The sequence below is a fragment of the Mycteria americana genome, chromosome 7 (genome assembly GCF_035582795.1).
Source record: "Mycteria americana isolate JAX WOST 10 ecotype Jacksonville Zoo and Gardens chromosome 7, USCA_MyAme_1.0, whole genome shotgun sequence".
In the NCBI taxonomy this organism is placed as follows: Eukaryota; Metazoa; Chordata; class Aves; order Ciconiiformes; family Ciconiidae; genus Mycteria; species Mycteria americana.
Window position 1 is genome coordinate 41,410,883 of NC_134371.1, and position 13,215 is coordinate 41,424,097.

General features: G+C 57.2%; 2 protein-coding genes and 1 long non-coding RNA gene across 3 annotated transcripts in view; 1 reads left to right on the forward strand and 2 right to left on the reverse strand.

Annotated features, from left to right (window-relative positions):
* DNM3 (dynamin 3) overlaps positions 1-494 on the forward strand; it is a 181,622-nt gene extending 181,128 nt beyond the window's left edge. The window contains exon 20 of the mRNA XM_075508052.1: positions 379-494. Coding sequence (XP_075364167.1) covers positions 379-415 — 37 coding nt within the window. The 3' untranslated portion in view covers positions 416-494. The remainder of the gene's footprint in view (positions 1-378) is intronic.
* Positions 495-1,158: 664 nt separating this feature from the next.
* LOC142412570 (uncharacterized) lies at positions 1,159-3,449 on the reverse strand. Its single transcript, XR_012776522.1, has 2 exons — positions 2,807-3,449; positions 1,159-1,680 (listed from the first exon to the last, which is right to left on the reverse strand). It is a non-coding gene; the product is annotated as an uncharacterized LOC142412570 (long non-coding RNA).
* Positions 3,450-5,627: 2,178 nt separating this feature from the next.
* PIGC (phosphatidylinositol glycan anchor biosynthesis class C) lies at positions 5,628-7,002 on the reverse strand. The gene has a single exon (XM_075508054.1). The coding sequence runs from the start codon at positions 6,620-6,622 to the stop codon at positions 5,744-5,746; it is 879 nt and encodes a 292-aa protein (XP_075364169.1). The 5' UTR covers positions 6,623-7,002; the 3' UTR covers positions 5,628-5,743.
* Between the last annotated feature and the right edge of the window lie 6,213 nt (positions 7,003-13,215).

Consider the following 13,215-nt stretch of genomic DNA (forward strand, 5'->3'; position numbering starts at 1 on the left):
TTTGAAGCAGATAGTGGTGCAGATTTTAAGGTTGGCTGGGGAAAAGCTCTTCCAGAGGATATTATTTGCTGCAAGAAAATTAGATAGCCTGTGACCAGCGACCTCCACACTTGTGATGTGATTGTCCTAGTTCTCTGGTGCCAGCAAGTCAGATGGGAAGCAGTGAGGATGAAAGCCAAGGCTGTGCTGATAGCCAGCTGATTCTAATCTTGCTCTTGCCCTTTTCCTTAATGTGCATGTTCTGTGCCTTTTTCTCTTAACCCATTTCATTAAGATAATTTTGTATATGAGTCATTTTATTGTATCTTGACCTTTTGTTTTAAATCTCTTCTCCTCCCCTCCCCGTGAATTTTGGGTTATTTTTTGTCTTTTTCCTAGGCGACCTCCGCCAGCTGTTCCAGGAAGATCATCCTAACACACACATTTCTTTCTTGTTATATGCCATCTGTCTTTTTTTTTTTTTTGTCCAAAATTATCTTTAATTTGCACTAGCCTATTTGTAAATGAAAGATTTTATTTTCAGATGTCAATGATAAGCCTGGATATAAAGAAAATAAAAATTATGACTACAAAATGAATGTGTGCTGGTTTTCTATTGAACGGTCTACCCACTCTTTCTCAAATGGAGCCATTCACACCCCATGGAAGAAATTGCCTGGGCTCTGTGGAGACTCCTACCCTCCAAGGTGGTGGAGGGAGGGGTCTTCTGCTGGGATTCCACCACTGCTTCTGAATTCATTAACCACCAGGATTGCTCTGTATAAATGGCTTTGCCTTAGTGTTAGCGGAAAGAAAAGTAGCCAGCTTCTTTAACAACAAAAGAGTCCTAAAAAATGTCAAACGCACCAGCAACAACACCTGACTGTGTGCAGAGTGGAAAGTCAAAGGAGAAGATAGCAGCAGTCTCTCTACTGATGCATCTGCACAATTATAAATAAATCACAGCTGCTCTGACCTTTTTTTTTCAAGCTAAACCTCTGAATTCCTTGCAAGCCGACCTCATCGGAACCTCTGAGCTCAAATAGCTGTAAGTAGCTACCTCTGGGATTTCAAATGTGTCTGTCCCTATGGGAAAGAGAAAATCTGGGATTTAATTTTTAGAAGATGTGCTTGAATTGGGTGCCAGAGAAGTGTATGAAGAGTAAGTCTAAAAAAGGGAATACTGATGGGGTTTATTGACTTTTTTTCTCACATGAAAACAAAGAAGGGATGTCTTACAAACCATTACAGATAAATCAGAAGGCACTGCACAGATATGAACTGGCGGTACAACGCAGCATCAGGACTCCAGCCTGTTGTTCAAGGGGCACAAACAAGACATTTCTTTGTAGTAGGAAGTTCACGGTGAGAGGGAGCCGCAGCGGTGCTGCTCAGGGGACGGCGGCAGGGGAGTGGAGGAGATCAGTATCGTGTGTAGAAGGGGCCTGACGACACACAGGCTGTGCTTGGTTTCAAGCCAAGTCTGATACAGCTTTGCTGAATTTGGGCAATTCCTCCTGTTCCAACTGATTTAGGTCCCTGCTGACCTCTTGTATGTCCAGGGAGCTGCTGAACCACCTGCATGTGCTGGTAAATGCCAGACAATGAGTTTGCTCAAATTATAAGGGGGTGCAAGCCCAGAGAGCTGTAGACTTACACAGATTTTTCTTTCTTCTCACTTAGACTTTGTCTTTTGGTAGACTACAATAGAAGAAACAGCAATGGTATTAGCAAAAAGGGGGAAAAAAAAAGTACAGCAATTCTTAGGGAGATAAATAGTCATTCCTGCTAGACCTTTGAACTGTATGTGCTAAACGAGGAATTGCTGGAGCTAGAGAGAGTACAGTGATGGGCAAGGTGCTTCCCAGCACCCTGGGAAAAGGGAGAAATGGAGGCTCCTAACAGTCCCATGAACACAACTGTCCTAAGAGTAGGGGATGAGGAGGGGAGCTCAGACTGGCCATCTCTTTTATCTGTGGAACTCGCCGCTGTCAGGTAGTGAGCCAAAAAAACCTCAGCAGGGTTCAAGAATTGTGTATTTTCAGGACTACTACAGAAGCGACAGCGTTTGTACCCAGGGGGCTCTTGTTCTGGCCATGCTTCACCTCTCAGGTAAGAGGGAACAGGAACAGGCTGAATTTCACAAGCTGCTTTTTTTCCAGGTTGTTCAAAAATCTATTCCGCACTGGGGGAAGCTCTCACTGTGTTCCCTCTGGTACCAACAGATGAACCAACAACAAATAAAAGGTGGCTGATATTTCAGTTGTATGGCCTTACCTGCAGCACCCCAACCAGGAGCTGCTGCTGTCTGCCTCGCTGCCAGCCAAGTTCCATGCATTAGGCTGTAAGGCACAAACTTCTTTCTTGGGGCGTTTTATGGTGGTAAACTTTTCACAGAAATCTTTACCTTCTTCTGAAGTATTTGATAAAAAATATTGTTGGAAATAGGACTCCGAACTTCATGGTTTTCTGGTAGCTATTCCTAAAATCTGCTAAGTAGAAAGACAAAGGTATTGGTGTGCTGGGAAACCTTGGCACGTTCTTTGGCATCAACTCACGGGATGACTTTTTGAAGAAGCTGTTTAACCTCGTCTGTGCTATTTCCACCCTGCAATAGTATAAGTTCTGTGGCTAGGTGGAGAAGGCTAAGGGTGCTGCACCAGCTGGTGGCATTATGCGTCCTAGGCTGCTTTTCAACAGATGGGTTAGGACCAAAATCCTATTTTGGTTTCCTGATCATTCATGTTGTTGCTGTTCCCTCTCACATCACAAAGCTGAGAAAAGCTTAGAGATTACTGTGCGGATTGAAGAGATATAAAGACCTTACCTTCAAAGACTAACGCTTCACTCTTTCCAGGCTTCCCAGATCCAGTCTCCCATGTGGTGAGGCACGCGGGCCCCTGACAGCATGGTGTGGGTGGCTGATGCTTGCCTTTCCCTGCAGCAGAGGCTGTAGATGGAGATTCCAGATGGCACGTGTCAGCAGCTCCCCCAGGAGCAGGGCTTATCCCCAGCCAGTTTACAATTACTCGCATTTGGACAGCTTCAAATCAAAAGAAAACGTTCCATTGAAGTACTCGATCTCAGTGGACTTGGAAACTTAAGAGAAAGAAACTGCACTTCCTTGTAATGCAAAATAACATGTAACTCTTTAGAGTTGGTTGATGATGATTTGGTTGCATACAAACTGAGAAGGACCTATTTCTTTGGTCTCAGCATGCGCTTCATCAGAGAAGCCACAGAACAGTACGCTCAGGTAGCGAATGCCCAAAGGGCATCCAGCTTTACTGCTGAGCTGGGCGTAGAGTTATGGCAAAGTTTTGTTCTGTAGAGGATATTCTGACCTCAGGCATGAAGACATAATGGCCATTTATTTGGCATCTTAAATAACTTCAGCAGCATTGCAGAGCATGTATCCTCAGGAGAAGGTCAGAGAAGTCCTAGGGAAACTCTGCCTGGCCTTTGCGTCGCCTCTCCCTCTCCCTCTCCCTCTCCCTCTCCCTCTCCCTCTCCTCTCCTCTCCCTGTCTCTCTCTCGCATTTTCCTCTCCTTCAAAGTCCCTTTATGCATCCAGGCCATGGGCCGGGCTTTATATTTTCATCTCCCAGGTTAGGGAGAGCAGGGTATCTGTGCGGGCAGGCTAAGGGGAGGGCTAAGCCTTTCCCCAGGGGATCTCTGGGAAAGGACTGAGGCTAAGGAGGAGGTGAAGGGAAGGAGCTGGGTGGAGCAGGGACGCCTGGGGCTGTGGGCAGGGATGAAACTGCCTGCAGCAGGCTGGACAGGATACATCTTGCATCCTGCCTGGAGCTGGGCGGACGGGGCCTGCTGCATCAGTCGAAGCCCAGGGATCTGCATAGGTGATACACTGGGTTCCAGCTGTGGCTGAGGCGACGGTGGCACTCTGTGCCCATCTCCACCTGGAATGTCTGGGTAGTTGATGTTTGCACTTTTCCTAACCCAGAGCTGGTTTTCAGAGTCTGAATTTGGGGAGAGTATTTTTTGGGGAAATATTTCCTCTTGGGGGAATAGGTGCAGCAGAAACTCTGCTTTCTTGTAGCCTCTACCGTGACAGACATTAACAACAGGCACCAGGCAGGCTAGATTTGATTTACTTTTGCTTTACACTCAAGCCTTGCCCTACCGATGGACTCTGTGAATCGACTTTGGATGGCAACGTTACAATGGCATTAGCCCAGCGCATAATGAGGCATCCCAGTCACGGAGCAGCTTTCTGGGAAACCTCCCTGTGAAAAAACAGTCTTCTTTCCGAAGAACTAAAAAATGTCATCATGACTGTGAGCATCTGGCTACTCCGTGCTCCCTGTGAGAGTAGAGCACAGGCTCTAAACTTCCGCAGGTCTTAATTAAAACCAAAATGAGATGTAGTCGTCACCATGACGACAACAGCAACATTTAGCACTTGGCAAGAGCCGTAACAAAGCACTGGAGGTGTTGGGGACTCCGCTGGGGGCTGCTCGTTTCCAAGAAAGCCCAAGGAGCGTGCAGCAGGCGCCCGCTCGCTGCAGTGAGACGCCGGTGCTCAACGGGATGGGGTAAATCAAGCGGAAAGTTGCACTTTTGCAGCATTGGGTTTCCAAATGAGAAAAGTTTCACAAAACCCCAGGTAATGCCAAATGCATCCCTGCGAGGTGGGGCTGGGGCGGGCGTGCGCGTCCCTTCCCTCCCGCGGTGCCGGTTCCGGCGGGCTCCGCTCCCCGGGGTGGCCGGAGCAGGGCCGGGCTGCTGAGGGACGGTCCCAGATGGGAGCAGGGAAAGGGAAAGCACCAAAGCACGGGGAAGCCCTCCCGGCACAGGGCCGGCTCGGCCTGGCCTGGCCTGGCCTCCAGCGGGACTTGTTTGCCGGGAGCGCCCTCTGTTGCGGTGTGTGCGGTGCCGGACAGACGGCCGCTGGACAGACGGCTGCCAGACAGGGCCTCACTGCGCCCCGCTGCTGTCACAGCAGCCTGGCATCTCCCCAGCCGGTGGGTGTACCCACGGGGGTCTGTGCTAAGCTCCATCCCTCTGGCTCGGGGTCTGGCCCTGCGGCGAGGCCAGATCCACCTCTGGGAGGGGGTTAGAGAGGGGAGGAAGGCGTCTTGCCTCCTCACCCCCCTTCTCCTGAAGGACTGAGGGTAATATGGTGCCTGGCAGCGTCGTGAGGCTATTCTGACATCAGCAGCTGGCGGGGTGCAGGTGAACAGGGCTCTGCACCGCACCTGACCCAGGCACCCTCATGCTCGGTCCTGCAGGTCCGGCAGCACCCACCGCCCCATGCGCTGCTGCCCTGCCCACAGCGACCCTCACCCAGCCCCCTTCCCCTCCAGCTCTCCCGGGGAAGTGCTGTCAGTCCCCATCACACACACTGAGGTCCCTGGGGCTGCGGACCTCCGTGGGCATGCCGTGGGGCACATCTGAGCCAGATGTACGTTTCCGCATGGCGTTTCTGCTCCGGGGATGCACACACACGCACCCCCCCCCGCATCCCCCCCAAACCCAGGTATGGGTCTGCGTGGGCAGAGCGTGCACCGCCCCGCTTGCCTGTGCCCCGAGCTGCTGCACAGGCCGGCCGCTCCGCGCGGTTCAGCTCCTTCCTTCACCAAAACCAAGCAGGTCGGGTCTGGAAACAGATGCTGAGGGTAACACACACAAATGTGGTCCTCGCTGCTGTGCGAGGGGCTTTATTGGGCTGGTGTCCTCCCCCAAGGGCTGTCCCCTGGCAAGGGCCTTTGTGCTGCTCACAGCAGAGGGTCCCCCTGGGCCAGGCCTACATGAGGAACCTGGAGAGGTCCTCCTTGATTTCAGCCTCATCCCACGGCCCGTGGATGTTGTCCTTGAGCAGCTGAAGGCGGATGAGGCAGTAAGGGCAGAGGCAGGAGATGGCAAGCAGCAGCGAGGCGAAGAGCACGGCGCCCACGCTGGAGACGGTGGCCAGTCCCGCCAGCGCCGCCAGTGCGAAGAGCACCGTCACCCCCACGTAGCATCGGGGTGTCTGGGCTTTCAGTTTCTTCTGCAGCATGGGCCAGAGGGCAAAGATCTGCATGGCGAAGGTGACCACGACGAAGGCGTGGAGGGAGCGAGGCAGGCGGGAGGCTAGGCACACCGAGGCAAAGATGGCCATGTTGAGGGACAGCGTGCTGGAGACGATGGCGGCGTTGGCTCCGTAGTCGAAGAAGATGAGGTGGCCGAGGAGCATGAGGGCCGACATGGCGTAGATGGTGTCCGTGCTGATGGACTCCGTCAGCGTCTTCAGCACCGGCGAGAAGCCGTAGGTGAAGGCAGTGAACACCAGCGTGCTCTTCAGGTCGGCCCACCGCGTCCGCCCGCTCTCCCGCCGCCCGGCCCCACCGTCCACGGCGTCGAAGAGGATGTAGCCCAGCAGGGAGGAGACCAGGGCCGCCGCAAAAAGCTCCTGCGGGCTCAGCGTCCCGGCGTCCATGTACCACCAGGTGACGACGAAGACGCAGACGCTGCACAGCTGCTGCACCACCGCTCCCGACTGGAAGACGACGGCCCGGTACCGGTACCGGCGGGCGTGCACGTTCTTCCGCAGCTCCTCCAGGAACCGCTGGTCCACGTAGTTATCGGGGAAGGGCTGCCGCTCGTACAGCACCTTCTGCCACCGCCGCCCGGGGACCGGCTCCATCTCCCCGGGCCGGGGCGGGGGGGGAGGTGGGCTCGGCCGGCCGGGCACCCGCGGCCCCGGCCCCGCCACCGCCGCCTCCGCCGCGCCCCGGCCGCGGCGCAAGGGACGCCGGGGCGCTCGGGGCTGCCACCTCCCGGCGGGAGCCCGCCGGCGAACGGTGCTGTTACCGCGGAATAGGCGGCGGGGGAAGAGGTTTGCGCCGCGGGAGGTGCTGGGCCGGGCGGGGGTCTGGCTGCAGCTCCGGGGGTCCCGCGCCGTGCGGGGATGGGGACGGGGACGGGGCTGCTCATGCCAGGGGGGGCCTGGTGGAAGCAGGGGGGATGAGGAGGGGGCGGCAGTGCTGGGCACCGTCAGGCCTGCGAGGGCTCCGCCTCTGGGGTGAGCCCCCCGCCGCGGCTGCCCTCGCCTCTCCCTGCAAGCAGGCTGTTCCCTACAGCCAGCTTTTGGGGGGGGTCGGGGGAGACGCCAGCTCCATGCCACCCGGAGTGCCACAGCCCTTACCCTGCACGCAGGCTTCTGCGTGGGGGTGCTGCTGGGGCTGCCCCGCTTCTGCCTGTCCCTCCGAAAGGGCCGGGCTGGCAGCTGCAGGAGGTACCGCCGGCCCCGCGGGAAGGAGGGATGCTCCTGCTGGGGGCTGGGCAGGTCCTGCCGTGGTCCCGGCAGCAGCTGTGCCCACACACCATGGCGAAGGGCTCTCCCGGGGCACCCTCCTGCACCCCCAGTGCGCCATGCTTAAGCGGCCATCGAGAAGGGCACAGCCGGTCGGTGAGATTTGGTCTGGTCCTCTCTGTGCCTGGACATCCCCACGTGTGTCCAGCCTCGCTGCTTGGCGAGTGACCTCAGCCTGTGTCGCAAGTCCCACTCCCTGTCCCAGCCCAGTGAGGCACCTGCTTTTCTGGCCAAACCAGGCTCCAGCACCCGTGTCGGGGAACGTGGGTGTGATGCTGCGAGCACGGGTCGCCTTTCCCCTGCAGCTCCTGCCTGCTCGCAGCTCAGTCCTGCCCTGCTCCCTGAGCCTGCTGGCACCCTTGAGAAGCAGAGCAGGAGGAGGAAAGGGAGAAGTCGCGGCTCAGCAGAGGCCGAGAAGTGCGGCTGTACAGGGACAGCCATCTCCTGTGCTGCCCATCCCCTCGCCAAAGTGACCGAGCTAGCATGCAGCAAGGGGTTCTAGGGAACAAAAAGGGACGAGGGGAGGTTTGGCAGAGGCAAGAGGCATTTTCCCTAAGTGTGTGTTTGTTTGTGCTCAGGTCAGAGCCTTCCTGGCCCCGGAGAGGGGCTTGCGGCGGAGGAGCTGCTTACTTTGGCCTCACCGGAGAGGCCTCAGCTTGGGGTAGAGCAGTACCGAACACTGCCCTGATTGTGCTTCGGAAGGGGCATTCATGGCCATCCTGTCACAGTAGGAGCAGGCGAAAGAGCTGATGGGTTTTTTCCCCCCTGCCAGCCCTCACATGTTTCCCTTTGCATGGGCAGGAGCCAGCCAGCACCTGCTGCAGGGGACTCTCCAAGCAGGACCCCACTTTGTCCAGATACGTGCAGAGCAGCAGGTAACCCCCACACTGCTGGTGTGCCTTCGGGGGGGCCTCGGGCTGAGCCACCCCGCAGTGACATCTAAAAAGTGTCACCTGCCAGCCCCATGTCATTGCACTTGCTCTGCAGGGCAGGAGCGGCTGCTCACCCTGGTACAGGGTGAGGTGCAGGTACCCCATGCCAAGGGGCAAAGCCGGCTGCCTCCAAGCCACGATGGAGCTGGACTCAATTTTAGCTGCCCTACCTAAAAGCCCCCATCCCTGCAGTCTGTACGGGGCCATGCGTGTGCCTCCACACCGGTGCCCACAGGGACAGGGAGTGCTGCCAGCTCCCGCGATTGCTGGCATTGCCTTGAAGCACAGGGCCTGGGAACTCAAGATTTTGAATGAAATGTTGTTCTCCCAAAGGCACAGAGTGAAGTCGGGGCATGCAAGAGAACAGCTTGGAGGGCAGCGCGCCCCTCCTGCTCCCCTGAGAAGTGCCACGGCCACCGCACTGGAGGGACACCACCTCCCATGGGCACCGGCAGGGCAGCACTCCGCTCTCGCCGCAAGTGTGCGTAACCGTGATGCTCTGGGGACCAGGAACAGTGGCTGCCTCGATGTGGCCAGGTCCATCTGGAAATCCCAGTGGAGGGGGGAGAACAGAGGCAAGGGGTGCTTCTCATGCCCCTTGAAATCTCCTCTGCTGTGGGCCACCAAAGTCCTCCTCGGAGGCAGGGAGAGGTGGGAGACTGCTGCTGGTCAGTGACTCGCAGCATCCCCGAGCCGTGCCGGGTGATGCCAGCCATGGCAGAAGCAGAGGAAAGCCCCTCTGGGATATGCCAGCACAGCAGCCGTAGCCCCCCACGGGGTGCCTAGCCACCGGAGAAGGGGATCACCCCGGCGCTGGCTCCGCACCCCTGGCAGCGCCGACCCAGTGCCGAGACCCGCAGGGCCTGGCACCCGCTCAGTGCCTGGGAGACCTCAACGGGCTCCGGCACAAAGCAGCTGCTGCTGCTGCGCTGGCACCGCATCCCTGCGGGAGGGGACAGCGTGTGCTCTGCCACCGTGTGAACGAACCGCCCACAGTCCAAAGGGCAGCTCAGCCCTGCTCAGGTGGCCCAGACTTTGCCTGCAGGGGAATGACTCACCTGCCTGCACAACAGTCCTAGCGGGACCGGCCACGGGACAGGCCACGTTACCGGCCACGTTACCATCCATCCCTGCCGGTCAGAGGGGAATGTGTGCCGTGGAGTCACCCTTCAGCCCTCCTGGGGCTATGTGGCTGTAGGGGCTCTCTTGGCGGGGATGAGCAATAGCTAAGGTCAAGGATGCAAAAGCCCTTTGTGAGCATCTAAATTCCTGCTCTGGATTCCATGCAACAAGGCCTCCCTCACCTCATGATTAGGTGTCCCCAAGAGCCGCTGGCCTCTGGAGCAGCTGTAAGATGGCGAGTGCTGTGAGACCCTCTGCTGAAATGCAGGAATGAGGAGATGGATGCCATGGCACTACAAACCCCATATAGGTGGAGGGCCCTGTTGGCTTGGCTGTCCCCTGCCCTTTGCAAAGGGACCCCACTGTGGATTTGTTTAGTTTCTGCCAGGCTCCGAACATTTGAATAAGCTGCTAAAGCTGTTTGGAAGGAAGGCTGGAAAAGGTGACAGGCTGGGACTGAAATAGCTGTGACTGATCTAATCTGGATAAGTGAATATCAAAGAGATAAGTGAATATCTCCACGGCTGGAGAGAAGTGAATATCAAAGTATGGAGGGCACCTCACCCCCCCGCCAGCACAGGTGAACCCTTGGGGGCTGCATCCAGGTGTGGCTGCTTCTCCTCAGGGTGGGACCATCACTTGTGCTGCAAAGAAATAGGCTTCGAAATAACTAAACAGCACACCCTGCTTAGGGTTTCAGCTTGCCTGAGGCTGCATGGACGAGGGTGGATCCTGCACCTCCCCATGTCCCTCGGCTGGGGCTCTTCTGCATCCCACCCGTGTCACCCCGCAGGGGACAGGGCTGCTCCAGCTGCAAGTCAGCAATGGACCGGCAGCTTTGCAGGCTGGCTTGCAGTGCGGGCTCGGTCCTTCTCACCCTCCCTCTGCAGCGAGCGGTGCCTGTGAGGGTTGTGCTGTGTGTCCTGGGTTGCTGCGGCGGAGCTGGGTCCCTCCGTGGGCCTGGGGCAGCGGGACGGACAGGGCTGCCTGCAAGCGCAGCTATGGATGCTCGGGCTTCATTTCTCTGCCAAACGATCCCTCAGGCTTCCCCTTTGACCCTGGAGCTGAACCCTCCCTCCACAGGAATGTTTTTCGGGGGGGAGGTTGGCGCAGCTCCAGCTGCTGAATTTTTCCATGCCCGGAGACCATCTCCTGCCTTAAATGGCCCCATAACATGGGCTGCGTCTGCTCGCCTGCAATCACCTATTTAAGGATTTGTTTGGATGCAGTCCCCAGCAAAGAGTGGGACGATACCAGCCCAGCACCTTGCAGCTGGGCTGAGCCCCGTGGGGGATGCTGGGGCGCACGGGGCTGGTTGCCCCAGGGTCCCCTGCAGCGGTGTGCCCAGGCACAGGGGAGTCCAGTGCTGCTCCAGCTCTCCCAAGCATCTCCCTTCCCTGTGCATGGGTCAAGCTTCCTGGATCCAGGTCTGCGTCCCCGTCCCAGGGGGACCTGGGCCACCAGCAGCGTGAGCTGGCAGCGGCATCCCCTGCGCAGAGATGCCCTTGCTGTGGGCAGCCCATACCCCCAAGGGACGCTCCTGGGCCCCCTCAGGCACAGCTCCTGCCCGCCGTCTTGCTGGGCAGACCTGGCTGAAGCTGGCCAGACCCTTGAGCCCTCCTGCCGTCCGCAGCATCTTCCACCACCCAGGAAGCCTCCCTGCAAGCTGGGGTGAGGGATACTCTGTCCCATACGGGCTCAGCACTGGCCTCACCACATGCTGCGGTGCTGGCGGTGCAGCCAGGGCAGGGAGCGTGCCACGATCCTCGTGGGTCTCCATCCCGAGGCCGGGCAGCGTGGGAGCACCAGGAGCTCCTGGCGGGGACATCACCGGTTTCAGCGTCAGAGCTCCCTGTCCCAGGCAGATCATTTCCAGAGCACAGCGGAGGCTGCTGCCGCTGCCGCAGCTGGGAGGGAGGGCTGCACTGCTCTCGGTCCCTCTCTGCACAGCATCAACAGACCCACCCTACGGAGAGGAGCCTGCCCCAAGGTGCAAGCTGGGACCTTGCTGGAGACCCCACGGAGGCATTCCTGGGTGAATGGCCCCTGCCCAGGACAGAGAGGACCTGAATGCTGATGAGTCACCATTTTCCCTTGTGGGAGCATCCTAGGGGCATGGAGGACAGGCTGGGCAAGACGTGGGGGCTTGCAGGGGAGAACGAGGGTGGTGGGAAAGGAGGCAGAGCAGCCAGGGAAGGGGGAAACTGGCACCCTCCCAGGCAACAAGCCACGATGAGGAGGTACTGAAGCTGCTGGAGAAACCCAGCGATGCTGCTCAGGGCCGCGGAGGGCGGTCCAGGAAATTAGGATCGGGTCTGAGGAGCCCAGGCTGGACTAGTGTCTGCCAGGGTGAGGTCTGGGATTTGTTGAGCCCATCGCAGGGGGTGAAGGATGGGAAAGCTGCTGTGGAGCTGGGATGAGGAGCTGGGGCAGGAGAGATGCGATGTGGAAAGGCGCACGCTTGCAGGGACGTGACCTCTTGAAGACACAGCCTCTGTGGTGGCTGCAAAACTGAGCTCCCTTGGTCCTGGCATTCCCTGGTGTTCAGCACAGATCGGTGAAGCCCCGTGGCAAAACACCCTCCCCACTGCCCGCGCTGGGCTCCAGGGAGAGGGACAAGCAAGCCCGGCTGGGGTCCCCAGCCAGCTCCAAGGCAGTGGGTAGGCAGGGTCCCATTTTGTAGGGAAATGCAATGAAGGTCAAGCTGTCACCTAGTGAAGATGTTTTTGTTTTTTAATCTTTTTTTAAAAAAATATATCCCTAGGAAACTGCAGCCAAAAATGATGTCAATGGTGCGCTCTGCCAGCTGCAGGGTGCTCCAAGGTGGGATGAGTCCAAACTTCAGCAACCCAGGTAAGCTCAGCTCAACCCTCAGCTGTACATGGCATGTCCATAATGCACAGACACAGGGAGGAAACCAGACCTTGGGGGTAAAAAATCAAACTGCCTGTGGGACCTGAGCATAGGTTGTCATGGAAGCTAGGTGAAAAATGTCCGAAATTTGGGAGTGAGGAGGGTCTTCAGTTCCTGTGGGTGCCCCCAAGACCTGGCAGAGCAGGGAACAGCTGAATGAAGCTTTTGCTGATCAGTTTCTGAGTCTGTTCCCCTTCGTTTAGCCCCAAATTTGAATCATGGGGATGGGATGCAAAGTGCTGGCCCAGCTCTGCCGCAGTCGGTGAAAAGGTATCAAGAGCTACAGGTGGCAAAATGCTCCGAAAAAAACAACTCCCCGGAGGGCAAAGGCAACGTACCATTGGGGAGAGCTGGCAACCAGGGTGGTGGTTTCTGGAGCCACAGCTGGAGCCGCGTGCCAGCTCTCCGGTCCCAGCTCTGCATCACCCCGAGCCTCGTCCTGCAGCCACTTCCTTCCCCTTGCAGCTGTGGGACGCAGAGCGAGAGGCACGAAGGGACCCAGTGTTTCATAACGAGGTTTTTACCGTCTGCCCAGGGGATATGTTTGTTTTGTAGCTGTGAAGGTGCAAAGCAAGCCAGAAGTAGATGGAGAGGGGGACACTGGATGAAACAGCGCTTGCAAACAGGCCGGCTAGGGAAAAATTCAGCATGTACAGATCAAAAGAGGTTGTAAATCACTGCTTTAGCTTGGTGCATTGTGAAAGAGTCCTCCTCTGTGCTCACCTTCTCACTTGACTAGTAAAGAAGCATTTGTTCAAACACAGCATGGCCTCAGCCTGGAAACACAGCAGTTTTGGAGAAGATATTCACCCCAGGAGCCCTTTCTGCCCTCTTCCTGTGAACATCTACCTGGAGCCTCCAAGCAGGAGCCCACGCACTTGGGAAGAGCGGTGTGATGTCGGGGCTGAGGTGTGTTTTACACACACAGTGCTTCTCCCTGCAGTACGAGCTTGTCCT